Source organism: Perca fluviatilis, chromosome 14, assembly GCF_010015445.1.
Source record: "Perca fluviatilis chromosome 14, GENO_Pfluv_1.0, whole genome shotgun sequence".
NCBI classification, from domain to species: Eukaryota; Metazoa; Chordata; class Actinopteri; order Perciformes; family Percidae; genus Perca; species Perca fluviatilis.
This window is the reverse complement of record NC_053125.1, coordinates 29,227,314-29,242,836: the sequence shown is the minus strand read 5'-3', so window position 1 is coordinate 29,242,836 and position 15,523 is coordinate 29,227,314. Positions and strand designations below refer to the sequence as shown.

The 15,523-nt window shown below is 40.1% G+C and overlaps 2 protein-coding genes and 1 long non-coding RNA gene across 3 annotated transcripts in view; 1 reads left to right on the top strand and 2 right to left on the bottom strand.

Annotated features, from left to right (window-relative positions):
- The window catches only part of LOC120572807 (sialoadhesin-like), a gene marked incomplete in the record, with an annotated part of 288,199 nt that overhangs the window by 143,585 nt on the left and 129,091 nt on the right, over positions 1-15,523 (top strand).
- The window catches only part of LOC120572882, a 62,438-nt gene continuing 52,971 nt past the window's right edge, over positions 6,057-15,523 (bottom strand). The window contains exon 5 of the mRNA XM_039822396.1: positions 6,057-6,209. Within this exon, the coding sequence (XP_039678330.1) occupies positions 6,094-6,209 (116 nt within the window). The 3' untranslated portion in view covers positions 6,057-6,093. The remainder of the gene's footprint in view (positions 6,210-15,523) is intronic.
- Positions 7,419-15,523, bottom strand: part of LOC120573012 — a 24,657-nt gene continuing 16,552 nt past the window's right edge. Inside the window, exon 3 of the long non-coding RNA XR_005641586.1 lies at positions 7,419-7,943. This is a non-coding gene — a long non-coding RNA (uncharacterized LOC120573012). The remainder of the gene's footprint in view (positions 7,944-15,523) is intronic.

The window sequence follows — 15,523 nt, the reverse complement described above, 5'->3', positions numbered from 1 at the left end:
ATAGTTGATCAATTTCGCTTAGGCTTTCCTGCTGAAAACCAAGTCAAAATGTGTTTGTGTGTAGCGAGATTTGAACCAGGAACCTCCAGTATCCTCTGTGCCCTGAGATTGTGATCTGGTGGAGGATGGATAAAGAGATGGAGTGGTTACTGGAGAGAGGGAAGGTGAGGAGTCCGTGACGTTGTTTTTCGGAGAGGAAAGAACACCGGCTCCACAGGAGTCTTGTCACCAGAAAGTTTGAACACAGTTTCATATTTAATGTTTATATATTGTCTTAAGTTAAGAGTTGGTAGAAATGACAGGCCTACGGTTTGGAGTGGTACTTAGTTAATGAGTGCTGTGCACTTTGATACTGGTCTTAAATATGAATGAAATTAAACACAACTATAATCAGTTGAGAGAGTTTGTGCTGAGATAGGCCTACACATTAATAACAATGATAAATGATCACGTTTGTGCATGACTGAAGTGTTTAATTTTTACCCCCAAAACAGAATAAAGTGTTAAGTGGGGTCATGCCTGTTTGTTGTACATCAGTTAGTTTTCAGTATGTGAGGCAAAGATGAACCTACTTTACTGTTTCCAGGCTTGCATTTGCCCATGTTAAATTGTGATATCACCAGTTAACATGGGCGTATATTTCTCTCATATGTTAACCTGTGTTAATTCCTGTATAAACTTATGAGTGCCACAGTATATGTTATGCGTAACCAGGGAGGGTTCCCGCCTCCCTGAGATAACTGACGATGACTCTCATCTGGTTCAGGAGGATCATGCTGGGATAAAAGTGTGCGTTGAACACCCGGACGGCGCTTAGAGAGACTAAACTGCTTTTGTCCGTGGCTGTGGCACTCAGACCATCAATGCCGGGTTCTTGTCAAGTTTGAACACTATTTCATATTTAAAGCTTTAGTGCATAACTTTTTGAAATTAACAAATGTCCGTTACATTCAAGCCATTGCCAAATAACTTGCTACAAAGCTAATTAAGACTATCAGCTCCACACAACTCTCTCTGTATTTGTCAGTATGACTATGTTCAGAAGATTGTGGCGTCCATTGACTTTCACGAGTGAAGATAATTACCTCTTCTGAAGAGTCCATCATGTTTTTTTAATCCTGGGGTGCGTGATCACGGAAGGCTTGTATCATGTGGATGCGCCGACACATTTGTTGTCATTAATTAAAATTCCTCATAGGGGCGACAGAAAATACACTGCCTTGTTAAGAGTTGGTAGAAATAATCAGCCTACGGTTTGGAGTGGTCCTTAATAAGTGCTGTGCACTTTGATACTTAAATAATGAGTAGTGTTACTGAATGTGGTGGGTTAAATTTACTGACGTGCGTGTGGAGATTGGCCAAACTCACTTAATGCTATGAATGGTGTACAATTCAGTTTAATTGAATTTGTAGGGTGAAGTCACATTATTTGGGACACGTTTTGGTAGATTCAATAAAAAAAAAAAATTTCTGGTGTTATACCCCGTTTTGCTTTACTCAACAGTACCACGATGCGCACGCTAGCGTGCTGCTTGCATGGGACCAGTACCGTGCCCAATCCTATTAATCAAATAATTTAATTAAAGGACATATTGTAACTATCTTCAGCTCTAAAAAAAAAGTTGGTGGCAGCAACTGGCCGCTAAATGTACACTGGTAATGCACCGGGAAATAGCTTTGTAAATGTTTTGATGGATGAAATGCAGTCAACACACTTCTTGGTTCTTTACAAGAAAACTTGGAAAAAAAGTACAGTATGTAGGTCGATTTGACACATCATTTTTTAAATGAACAGCCATTTGATATAAAAATACAAAAGTGCGATTTCATTTGGTCATATAAATACACTGTAGTAAAGCAAATATATTAAAAAAACATTCACATTTACAGTTCCCAAACATCACACAACAGGCTCCATTTGATCAGTAACCGCACTTAGTTTTATAGTTCATGTGCATAATTACGAGAATTTAAAAGTCAGTGCTTCAACCAAACTTATCTTTTTGTATTGAGTTAAGGAGAATGCAGTAGAATGGGCAGGCAGCAGAAAGGTTCAAGTTTAAAGGGCAAATCCAGAATATTCTAGTGTTTGTTTGAGATGTGTTTGGCGCGGTCTGTGCATTAACAGATCTTGAGATATAGTACCGTAGTGCTTTGCCTTTTTAATGCTAGGTGTCTACTTTCTGAATATTTCCAACCCGGTCTCACGCCAGGTCGTGAAATAGTCACGTTATTTAGATTTATTAATTTGTGTACAGGTCACTTCTTCGTACGTGTGGAGTGCCCCTTTATAAATATAGCATGACTTTTTAGCACATTGCACATATTCTGGGTTCTATATAGTTTTTAGTGGGTAAGTCCTGACTTTTTTAAATATTATATTTATATTATAATATATATATATACACATATATACATACACATATATACACGCACACACACACACACACACACACACACACAAGACTGTTGGAAAACCATTTCAGGTGACTACCTCTTGAAGCTCAGCAAGAGAATGCCAAGAGTGCAAAGCAGTAATCAGAGCAAAGGGTGGCTACTTTGAAGAATCAAAAATATAAACTTATTTCACACTTTTTGTTAAGTACACATAATTCTCATGTGTTCTTCTAGTTTCTGCCTTCAGGGAATCCTACAACATTAAATATCATGAAAATAAAAGGAACTCATTGAATATATATAATATCATATATATATATATATATACTCTTATATATATATATATATATATATATATATGTATATTATTATGCATCTGTATATATATATATATATCTTTTTCTCCTTCTCTTTCTCTCTCTCTTTATATTATTTACTATTTGTATATATACCAACATATATATAATAATCATCTCCCTTCTATTTTTTATTACTCTTTCTCTCCTCTTCCTCTTTTCTCTCTTCTCTCCTTTCTTTCCTCTTTCCTCTTTCTCTTTCTTTCCTTTCCTTTCTCTTTCTCCCCACCTCTTCTTCTCCACTCTCTTTCTTTTTCTCTTTCCTCTCATTTTCTTTCCTCTCTCTTTCCTCTTCTCTTTCTCTTTCCTTTCCTCTCTTTCTTTTCTATCCTCCTTTCTTTCTCCTTCCTCTTTCTTTTTTGCTGTCTCTTTCTCTCTCTTTCCTGTCTTGTTCTCCTCTCTCTCTCTTTCTCTCTCTTACTCCTTCTGTCTCTCTTTCTTCTTGTTGTGTGTGTGTGTGTGTGTGTTGTTCTTCTGTTTCTCCTCTTGCCTGTGTGTGTGTGTGTGTGTGCTCTCTTTTCTGTGGTCTGTGTGTGCTGTGTGTGTGTGTGTGTGTTCTCTTGTGTGTTGTGTTGTGTGTGTTGTGTGTGTGTGTGTTGTGTGTGTGTTTGTGTGTGTGTGTAGTGTGTGTGGTGTGTATATGTGTGTGTGTGTAGTATGTAGTGTTGTGTGGTATGTGTGTGTGTTGTGTGTGTGTGTGTGTTATAATGTAAGTAATATGTGTGTGTGTGTATATGTGTATATATGTTGTTGTGTATGTTGTGTTGTTAATGTTATATATATGTGTGTGTGTATGTGTCCAATGGTTGTCTGTACTAAACAGTTGTGTGGTACTCTCAGTGTGAAAGTTGTATTCAGGATGTATTCATATCTTTTAGACACGATTGGTTTAAAATCATTTTCTTAAAAGCGATTCTCCGGTTAACTTTTCACGGTATGTGATGTAGTTACTATCTGCATTGTGGTAGACAGTCATTTTGAATCTGTGGCGGATCTGATGGGTGGGGTTTGAGCACTCAGGTGGCACCTCCGTTGCCACGTTGTAACTTTTAGGCATCATCGGATGACTCCGGGTTTGTTTTGAACGTGTACTGCTGTGTGATACGGTATTAAACGGTAACAACGATCCACAAACCTGAATATCCTCCCGTTGAGGCAACCTGTCTCGGCGGCGATCACTAGCTCCGTTACAACAGCAAAGAGCAGTGTGTGAGCGGTGTATTTCCCTCCCAGTTCCCCAGCTGGTGGAGGAGCCCTGAGGCTCTTCCACGTGGGTCGGTTAAAAGGTCCGGTGAAATAATGCGGCCGTCATCGCCCGATGAGCGTTGGCCCGGGCGTGGTAGGGAAGGTAGTGCGTCGTGGTTCTCTTGAGGTTGTTTACAGCTTGGGTGTTGAAGCCGTAGTTTGAGTGAATATGTCGCTGGGGTCCAGCACTCAGGATCAGGACGATGCAGCCAAACTGGGATGCGGCTCAGGTACAGATGGCCATGCTGGAAAAACAAAAAAAAAAAACAAAAGTAGGGTATAGCTGCCCCATTTTACCACTCTTATACGCCATAAAGGAAAAAATTGATTCACGTATGTTATCAATAACTTTTTTAACCCTTGTGTTGTCCTCGGGACCCATTTTTATATCAGAATTATGAGTTTCTTTGAACCAAATTGCCCCAAAATAACCTCAATACGTTGATGTACGTTGTATGGAAGCCATGTAACATTCTTGGCAGGTAAAATTAATGATTACTCTCATTGAATTGTTTTTTATTTATTTTTTTTATTTTATAGCATTTGAAATAAACTATGATCCACTCAACATCCTCTGATCTTAACTATCAGTCGAAATAATCCACAATTTTGGTTTTTTAAATAAAACAAAAAAAAAAAGTGGTATTATGTCTTTTCAGTTATGTTTATTGACCATGTATTTCAAAAAAGCGACAAAAGTTTCAAAAAGCATCAAAAAACGTTTGGAAAAAAAGAGACAAAAAAAAAGTTCATTTGCAATTTCACAAGTTCACCGTCTACGGGAAGACAACCCTAGAATCTATAAGATTCACCTAAATATTTTCTGTTCATACGGTAGCGCTGACAGCGAATTCATCGTATCAGTTTTCCAGCAAAAGCAGAAAATTAGTTTTTAAACCCAAACCTAGCTGTTTCCAAAGGCTGTCTCTGTTTTAAGCAGCTTGTAAGGGCATACCTGCAAACTCAAAAAAAAGATGACACATCATCACCCCCTGAAGAAAAAAAAAAAGGGAAAACAACATTTTCCCGGTGCTAAAACAAGATTATATATATGTGTGATAGTAGAGGAGCCCAAAACGACAGTCAGCTCAAAATTAAATGATTTATTAAAAATAACTTATAAAAATAACTTATTTCACCAGTAAATTCCTGTTAAACGACAAAAACAACCACTGGATGGGAAAAGGTTCTGTGTTTTTCAGACAACGGCAGCTATAGACTGGTGTTAGAATCCTCTACAGTGAAATACAGACACACTTCACCGTTTAGCTGTCAGCATTTTAACCGTGTTTACTCAAGCTGGTATGCCAGTTACCTCTCCGAGTGTAGTGTTACCCGTAATCCGTTCCCGTGCGGCGATTATTTTAGAATCGTGAGCAGGCGCTTAAGTAGCATCTAAATAAGGCACAGGTACCTATCAGATTTGCTGTTCAGTCCGGTTGTGGTTAAGGCCCGGCTTTTGAACCGGTCTCCGCGGTTCGGACCCAAAATAAAAACTCTTCGGCTCTACAATTCCGCTGGATGACATTTTCCCTTTTAAAGCGGGGGTTTGCGCGCGAGCATTTGCAGGTATGAAAGGGCAGAGAAGCGCGGACGCGAGGCGTAAAATTAGCATAAGATATTCAGATTTTTTTAAACAAAACACAGCAGTGAAAAATGTTGGGTGGAAAAGAACATCGATTCACGTTTGTATATTGTTTTTTGGACGTTTTACGTTCGTATATATGACAAACTGATGTGTGATGTTCATTCTTCTAAGAAAACTGTGTGGAAATGTCTCGTGATATTTTGTCTCTAGAAGTGTATTATTCAACTTTTGTTTCTGTTAAAGAAGGAAAAGAAAAGCCCAATACAAATCCAATCGGCGCTAGGGCTGGGCGATATAATCATATTATTATCAATTTAGACAACGTAATTGTATATCACGATATCTCGATGTATGACTCCATCACGATACGATTCCATTGAAAGACGATAAATTATCATTGAATTATCGCCCAATCGGCGCCCACATATGGTGAAAGAATCGAATCAGGACAAAAGCATACGGTCCCAGCCCCTAGTAAGCATGACTCAGCGTTTTGCTTCCGTCTTCTCAGAGTCGGTCTGTGTGCTCACCTTCAACACCGGTCTCATCGTTTGGACCTGGAGTCTGGAGGATTTTGGGATGCAGCGGCATCTCCGTCATCCAGGCTTTAACAGAGCGTGGCTCTATGAAAGAAAAAAAAGATAGATTTGTAATGATTTAAAAACACATTATCAGACAAACAGTTGTTGACAAAATGAATTTTTAAATCCTTAAAGTTTTAAAGCTGTCGGATTCTGAACACAGGGCAGAAAATCTACAAAAAGAGCTCATTTACATAGTCTGTTATTGTCTGTTTAGACCAGCGGTGTCACAACTCAACTTCACCGAGAGCACCAAGTCTCTTTGTAGTCGGTTTTGTGTCTGTTGTGACCAGACGTCCCTAAAACATTTGCGACAGTCCCGAAATCCAAGCAGTTGTCCCAAATCCTGCCCTAATTGTCCCGAAAATTAGAGCAAAGTCTCAAGAGCAGACTCTCGAGTAGTTACAGTCTGATAGAACATTAGGCGGGAATTTTGATAACACGCATTGCTATTTTTCATTCATTCATGTTGAAATGGAGACTCAGGCTGGTGTCCCGGGACCCGATGACCACGTAGATAAAAAACCAAAAAAAAAGAGTTGGGATTTCTCACGTCAGGCTGCATACTAGCAGCAAACTACATATAACTAACGGTACAGATCCATTTGTCCGACACGACTGAAGCGTGGTGTCGTGACGTCATTCATCCACGGTTGATGCTCCACGCCCTTGACCGCCGCCGGCCGTGTGTTTTAAATAGGCCAAGAAACAATACAGTTAACGAATCTGATCTTCAGTTCAGATCGATATAGGTCAGTTTAAAATTTTCGTTTCTATGGATAGTTCCGGTTCAATGCATAATAAAATGGGTCGGACAGCTTTTGGACATGACAGTTGAATTCCTGAATAAATATAAATAATTTTGGTGCAAAGTTTTGAAATTTATGACACATGGTTTAGAAAAACCTAGTTTACTAGTTTGAAGAGATAAAAGATACAGTAACGGCTCCAGTTCCCCGTCGTAAAGTGCTGTCTGACAGCGAGGTGAAGCTCTGAAAATATTCTAAATATAGCGTTTGATTTTAACCATCTCTGTGTACTGGCAGTGCTTCCCTCCGAGGCACCAGCCATCAGTCTTTTTTAATTATACTTAATGTGCAAAGGAGTCCGATTATAGCCCTTGTATGGTTATTATATCACGGCTTATATCTTGGCTTTTAACCAATCAGATTGCTTTCGATTTGATTTTTTATATCAATTTGTTTAACCACCACCAGTGACATTGAGCCAACATCTACCAGAGTTTCCTCTTATAACGTGACATACACTTTACAGACATACATTCCCGAGTCCTCAGTCCTGAGTCTGGACACATGAAGTCTAAGTCGTCCTTCTCTGAGGACGTCTTTGTCCCACTGGACCCGTCCAGCAAACTGTTCATGCCGAGACTCTGGGACCTCAACTCCTTCATGGAGATGAAACAGGCCAGGATTCTTGATATCAGTTATCAGTTGACAGAAGACATTCAGAGAGTTGGAGGAACTGTGATTGTTGGTAGTGAAGGTCCACTCCAGTGTGATCTCCTGGTCCTCCTCTGCCTGATAGGATCTCTGGGTCACATTCACTACAAATGTTCCTGTTGAGGAGACAGAGAGGGAAAGTGAGGAGCAGACACACACACTGACAACTTTAAACTCCATCTCCACATGTTTCTGTGGACACTTTAGTGATTCTTTGTTTAGTGTTAGTGGATAATAAAGTGAAGCTGTAAACTAACCAGAGACACAGGAGGTCAGGATGATGAGCAGCAGGATGATGAGCAGGATCATCTTCTCCCTGTGAGAGGAGACAGAGGTGAAGAGTCACAAACACATGAGCTCAGAGTTCACTTATTACAGGACAGAGAGAGGACACATACAGTCTCTTTATACTTCTTCCTCTGTGTTACTTATTACACATAACTGATCAGAGGACTGAGAATAAGCAGGTACAGTGGTGTATTTCTGTCACAAGATGGCGCCAGTTAGTAGAGTTTTTCGCTTCAGAACTCGAACCTCCTATGGCGCCATTTTGTTGCTACCTGGCCATCACCTCCCGTTAGCATTCCGCTGACTAGCATTCATTTTGGCGCCACTTGACATCGAATAACTTAACATCTGAAGCGTTTAAAGACTCTATTTGTCCGTTGTTTATTTCTAAAGAAACACAACAATGTATAAAAAGCTCCATTACCTTGTACCTCACGTTATGGCTCCGTAGCAGACGTTTTTATAAAAATAGGCTAACGATTGTGTCATATAGTAGAGGAATTACCGTATAGTACAGGAGAAGCTTGCAGGCAGTTTGGACTTACATTAGCTGTTTAAGTTTAATTGGGGAATGCTGTTCTACAGCATTCCACCTATTGTTATTCGGTTCTTTATTGGGGGAATGCTGTTCTACAGCATTCCACCTATTGTTATTCGGTTTTATTTATTATTCCGTCTTCCGTACGTTTTTTGGCTCTCTGTAACTTCTGCATACTTTCACCTATTTAAACCATTCAACTTTTCAAATGTTCAGCTCTTTCAGCTAATGATGGGACTTCTTCAACTTTTTTTCTACTATTTATACTTTTTCAAATTTTAAGCTTTTTAACACTTTTTTTAACATTAAAGTCAATGAGAGCAGCCATCAAATCCTTCAAATCCTCTTCTGCTTCAAAATGTATCTCCTCCTACATTCTTCCACCTACAGACGGTATTCAAAAATTTAAAATGTTCACAAAATATTCAGCTATTCGGGGTCTACTTTTCAGGTTGATATCTTTTACAGTTTTAGTGAAAAAGCCTTTTAAGTTTAGTGATTATTTCAGGAAATTTTATCGATTAAACAGGGTGTATTTGCGTTTGCTAGAGTGGATGACATCACAGCTAGAGAGTGAAGCTCTCAAAAAATTATCTTAGTTCCTTGTCTGTAAACTGCTCCCTCACGCCCACAATATCTACTTGTCATACACAATTTATACATCAAAACGTAGGTATTTTTGTCTAATTTCAGAAGATCTGCTCAGTTTTTGTGATACGTTTTACGTTTGCTTGTGGAGCTTCAAATGACAAGATGTCCATATCGTTCTCCATTGGCTTCAATGATCAAACTCCTAGATATTTCCCAGCGAAACACTGAGCGAACCACTTTTTTGAAATCGCTGATATGACCACATTTTTACGTTTATCCATATAAATTTTATACCGGTCGTTCACAAAGGCCTTGTGATGCTCAGGATCACGTCATTTGACTGATAGAAGTTATCGTTTTGCCACTGTGAGGCTTTGTTTGAGAGCTCGCTCTCAGGGACTCTGAATAGCTGAAGCACAGCACAGCTCCAGGTTCAGCAGGTGTTGCTCATCAACTTGATTACAGACATCAAATCATGTTTATAAACATATCCACTGGCCATTCGTTACCATGACAACACTTTCACAGACACACCCAGATACTACAGGCAGTAATGAACAGTAGTCTATACAGATACTACAGGCAGTAATATGAACGGTAGTCTATACAGATACTAACAAGGCAGTTTTTATACTATAGACACTAGTCTATACAGATACTACAGGCAGTAATATCAACAGTAGTCTATACAGATACTACAGGCAGTAATATGAACAGTAGTCTATACAGATACTACAGGCAGTAATATCAACAGTAGTCTATACAGATACTACAGGCAGTAATATGAACAGTAGTCTATACAGATACACTACAGGCAGTAATATGAACAGTAGTCTATACAGATACCACAGGCAGTAATATGAACATTTTTAAACGTTCAACATGTAGTCTACAGATACTACAGGCAGCAATATAACAAGTCTGTGGTCTCCACTACTCTCTGACTGTCTTCTCTCTCCCCTCTCTATCTCTCTGTTTCTCTTTTTTCTCTCTCTCTCTCCCCCTGTTTCTCTCTCTGTCCTCTCTCCATCCCTCCCTCTCTCTCTGTCTCTCTCTCTCTTTTCTCTCTCTTTTCTCATCCTCCTTCTCCTCCTCTATCTCTCTGTTTCTCTTTTTTCTTTTTCTCTCTCCTCCCACGCTTCTCTCCTTTCTTTTTTTTTTTTTGTTTCTCTCTCTGTCCTCTCTCCATCCCTCCATTTCTCTCTGTCTCTCTCTCTATTTTCTCCTCTCTCCTTCTCTCTCATCCGCCTTCTCCCTCCCTCTCTCCCTGTCTCTTTCTCTTTTTCTCTCTCTCCTTCTTTCTCCATCCCGCCTTCTCCCTCCCTCTCTATCTCTACTGTTTCTCTTTCTCCATTTTTTCTCTCCCCCTGTTTCTTTCTCTTTTCTCTCCATCCATCCTTCTCTCTTCTCCACCCTCTCTCTCTCTCTTTTTTTTTTTCTTTTCTCCCCTTCTCCCTCCTTCATCCACTCTTTTCTCTTTTCTTTCTCTCTCTCCTTTCTTTCCTTTCTCTCTCTATCCTCTCTCATCCCTCCCCCCCCCTCTTCTCTCCCTCCCTCCTTCTCTCCCTCCATCTCTCTCTGCTCTCTCTTTCTCTTTCCTCCTCCTCCCTCTTCTCTTTTCCTCTCCCTTTTCTCTCTCTTTCTCTCTCTCCCTCTCCTCCCTCCATCTCTCTCTCTCTCTCCACCTTCCTCCTTCTCTTTCTCTCTCCTTCTTTCTCCATGCCTTCTCTTTTCTTTCTCTCTCCCCCTTTTCCTCTCTCTTTCTCCTCCCTCCCTCTCCCTCATTCCTCTCCATCCCTCTCTGTTCTCTCCTTCTCTCCTTCTTCCTTTTTTTTCTTTTTTTCTCTTCCTCCCCCCCTTCCCCCTCTCTCTCCCCTCCTTCTCTCCTCTCTCTCTTTCTCTTCCTTCTTTTCTCCCTCCCTCTCTCTCTCTGTTTCTTCTTTTCTTTTCTCTTTTTCTCCTCTCTGTCCTCCATCCCTCTCTCTTGTCTCTCTTTCTCTCCTTCTATCTCCATTCTCCCTGTCTCTTTCCTCTTTTCTCTCTCTCCTTCTCTTCCTCCTACCTTCCTCTATCTCTCTATTTCCTCTTTTCTTTCTCTCCTCTCCCCATTTCCTCTCTTTCTCTCTCCTCCCTCCTTCTCTCTCTGTCCTCTCCATCCACTCCCTCTCTCTGTCTCTCTCTTTCCTCTCTCTCTCCTTCATTCCTTCCTCCTCTATCTCTGTTTCCTCTTTTCTTTCCTCTCTCTCTCACTGTTTCTTTCTCTTTCTCTCTCTGTCCTCTCCCATCCACTCCTTCTCCCTCCCTCTGTTTCCCTCTCCATCCCTCCTTCTCCTCCAATCTCTCTGTCTCTCTCTCTCTTTTCTACTCTCTCTCTCTTCTTTCCTCCATCCATATTCTCCACTCCCCTATCTCTCTGTTTCCTCTTTTCTTTCCTCTCTCTCTCCCTGTTTCTCTCTCTTTTCTCTCTCTCTGTCCTCTTCCTCCATCCATCTCTCTTTCTCTCTCTCTTTTTTTTCTCTCTCTCCCTTCTCTCTCATCCATTCTCCTCCCACTCTCTCCCTGTCTCTCTCTTTTTTCTCTCTCTCTCTTCTTTTCTCCATGCCTTCTCCCTCCCACTCTCTGTCTCTCTGTTTCTCTTTTCTTTCTCTCTCTCTCTCCCCCTGTTTCCTCTCTCTTTTCTCTCTCTCCATCCTCCTTCCCTCTCTCTGTCCTCTCTCCATCCCTCTCTGTCTCTCTCTTTCTCCTCTCTCTTTCTCCTCTCCTTTCTCCATTCGGCTCTCCTCCTCCCTGCTCTCTGTTTCTCTTTTCTTTCCTCTCCTCTCTCCCTGTTTCTTTCTCTTTCTCTCTCTCTGTCCTCTCTCCATCCTCCTTGTCCCTCCCTCTCTCTGTTCTCCTCTCCTGCCTCTTTCTCTCTGCTGTCTCTGTCTCTCTCTCTCTTTGTCTCTCTCCTTGTCTCTCATCCCTTCTCCCCCCTCCCCGTTTCTTTCTCTTTTTCTCTCTCCCCTTCTTTCTCCTCTCTTTCCTCTCTCTTTCTTTCTTTTACTTGTTGCAAGTTTCCTTACAGCGCTATTCTTCAGCTTCAATGCTTCCACAATGTTCTACATATTTTGTGATTTTCAGCTTTTAAGCCAACGTTTCAGGTCAACTTTGATCCTATTACGTTCCTTTTTCCCTGTTCTCTCTTCAGCTTCTTTCCTTATCAGTTTCTTGTCTATTCCCTTGGCTTAGCGGTTTGTCAACTTCTTGGTTTTTGTTTATTTTATTTTTAGTTTTACTTTACTTCGTGCTTGTGTGTGCTCTCGTACTTCTGTCTCCTATTTCTTCCTTTTCTGTTTCTCTTTCGGGGTTCCCTTTTTTTTTTTCTCTATTTATACTTTTTTTTTTTTACTTTTAGCTTTTTTATTGTAGGTCAATGAGGAGTGAACTTCCTCCTTAAATCTTCTTCTCTCCCAGTTTCACTCCTTCATGCTTTCACCTACAGTGCTTTTGTTCTTTCAGCTATCCGAGGGTCCTACTTTTCAGTTGTGTTGCTGGTTTACGTTTTGTGAAAGCTTCTAGATTTTAATTGATTATTTCAGATTTTGCTCCATTATTTCAGGGTATTGTATTACTGCTTAGTGGGATATTCCCCTTCACTAAGTGTTCTTCTTGTCCTTATGCTTCGCTCTCTAAACGCCCCACCTCAATACTACTTGTCATACACAATTTTACATCAAAGCGTAGGTATTTTTGTCTAGTTTCAGAAAATCAGCTTCGGTTTTTGTGATCACCTCTACTTCTCAGTAGCTCGAATAGCCAGAGAAAAAACAAATTTCTCTCAATCACGAAGCAATGATAAAACGTCCGTCCATATTTTACCAGCAAGGGCCGGCCCCTTTTTGGTGCTACTATTATTTTATGTTTATCCATATAAATTTTATACTCACACGTTCACAGCGTTTGCCTCTAGCGGTCAAAGTGAAGCTGTTTGATGGCATGAACTGTTTGTGGATTTATTGAGGCTTGTTTGAAGGGAGTTCTCTCACACTTTGTCTCTCCCACTTCAGTAGGTGTGGCGATTAATGATCAAAGGGAGCTTTATAAATAAAAGAAGTTCACCTTGTCCTGATCTAAAGTAGCTCAGTGGATTATGCTGCAGGGCTTTGGTGTGGAGGGACCAGGGTTGAATCCTGCTGGTAAATCAATCAATGTGTCACAGTGTAGGATGTTTTGTTGTACTTTTTAACCACTCTTTCGCTTCGCCACTTATTCTGCTTTTTTAAGCTATTCATCCGTTGCTGACCACACACAAACCACACCCAACACACACAAAACACACACACAACCCACACCTATACACACACCACAACACACACCACCCCACTATACACAACCACACACACACATACACACCACACACACACCACACTACACACCACACACACACACACACAACACACACACCCTACACACACACTCCTTTCACAAGGGCCAAAACACCATACAACACACACAACACACACACACACGCAGACACACAACAATTACACACCTACACACACACAACAACACAAAGACACACGGAGGGAGACAAACAAACACACACAGACGAACACACAACACACAAACACACAGCAGGCACACACGACACACACACACATTCCAACATACACAGACGCACATACACAAGCATGTTCATAAACCCGATCCTGACCCTTAGTAGCCATCGACAACCCCTTTCACCAGACAGTCAAAGCCTTTAAAGCCTTTTTTGTAGATTCAATTTTTAGTCAAAGATTGTTATACTTTCCTAATTTTTTCTATCCTTTTTCCTCTCTTTTTTTCTCCCTCTCTTTCCCTCTTTCCTATCTCTCCTCCTCTTTTATTCTTTCTCTCCCTCTCTTTATTCATCTTTCTCTCCTCTCTCTTCTCGTTCTCTCCTCTCTCCTTGCTCTTCTTTCTTCTCTCTTTCTCTCCTTGTCTCTTTCCTCTCTTTCTTCTTGTTCAGCCCCGAGTTTTTTCCACCTAATATATTTCATCTCATCTCAGCTAGATTGATTGCGTTTTTGTTCTATGCAGTGTATATCTATCTGATAATGATAAGAAATGTGCTTTTCTTCTTTCAGCCCTTTTCACCAGCTTTCATCTTTAACCGTATTACGAGGTATTGAATTTGTTTCATATTTCTGCATATGTGAGTCATTATCCAGTTAGAAAATCTACTCACACCTCACAATGTTCCTACACATTTTGTCTTTATTCAACATTTAAAACAAACAGTTCAGTTTAGCATAAAGTTTTAACTTTTAATGAAATTCATGCTTTAATTAAAAGCGATTTGGCTTTTCCCCTATTTTGACTTCACTTCAACTTCTTCCTTTGGACAGATTTAAGCTATTCAACCAGTTTTGGCTTTAAGCAATTCAGCTGTTCTAGCATTCCACCGCATTTTTCTGCAGGAAATGCATTTTTCTAGTTGGGGAATGCTTTTGTTCTTTTTTTTTTTTTTTTTTTATGGTTTTACCGCTTCACCTATGTTGTTTCTGTCGGCCCATTTTTCTTTATTTTTTGCTTCTGCTTATTCCCTCTTTCCGTTACGTTTTTTGGCTCTCATAGCTTAGCTTCTGCATACTTTCACCCTATTTAAAACCATTCAACTTTTTCGGAAATGTTCGAAGCTCTTTCAGCTAATGATGGGACTTCATTCAAATTTTTTTTCTACTATTTATACTTTTTTCAAATTTTAAGCTTTTTTAACACTTTTTTAACATTGAAGTGAATGACGACAGCCTCAACAACTTCATCCTCTTCTGCTTCAACATGTATCTCCTCCTACATTCTTCCACCTACAGGCCGTGATTCAAAATAGTAAATGTTCACAAAAGTATTCAGGTATTGATGAGGTGTGTTAGTGTTTTGATATCCTTTTACAGTTTTTATTGAAAATCTGTTTAAGTTTAGTGATTATTTCACGAAATTTTGCTCGATTAAACAGGTGTGTGTATTAGTGTTTGCTGCTAGAGTGGATGACATCACAGCTAGGGGTGAAGCTTGAGAAAATTATCTTGGTTTCTTGTCTGTAAGCACTCTCTCCATCCCCACAATATCTACTTGTCATACACCAATTTATACATCAAAACCCGTAGGGGTATTGTATCTAGATTTCAGAAAATCTGCTCCAGTTTGTGATCACCTGCTACTTTTGGCTGGTTGAGCTTTCCAAATGACAAGATCTATCCTTATGGATTCTCCATTGACAATTTCAATGATCCAGCTCCTAGATAATTTCCCAAGCGAACCTGAGCGAACCACTTTTTGAAATCGCTGATATGACACATTTTTCACCGTTTTATCCATATAAATTTTATACCGATCGATTCCACCAAAGGCCTTGTGATGCTCAGGATCAGCGTCATTTTGACTGATAACAGTTATGATATTTGCCACAGTGTAGGCTTTGTTGGGGAGCTAAGCTCGCTCCAGGCAATGCAGTAACCGCG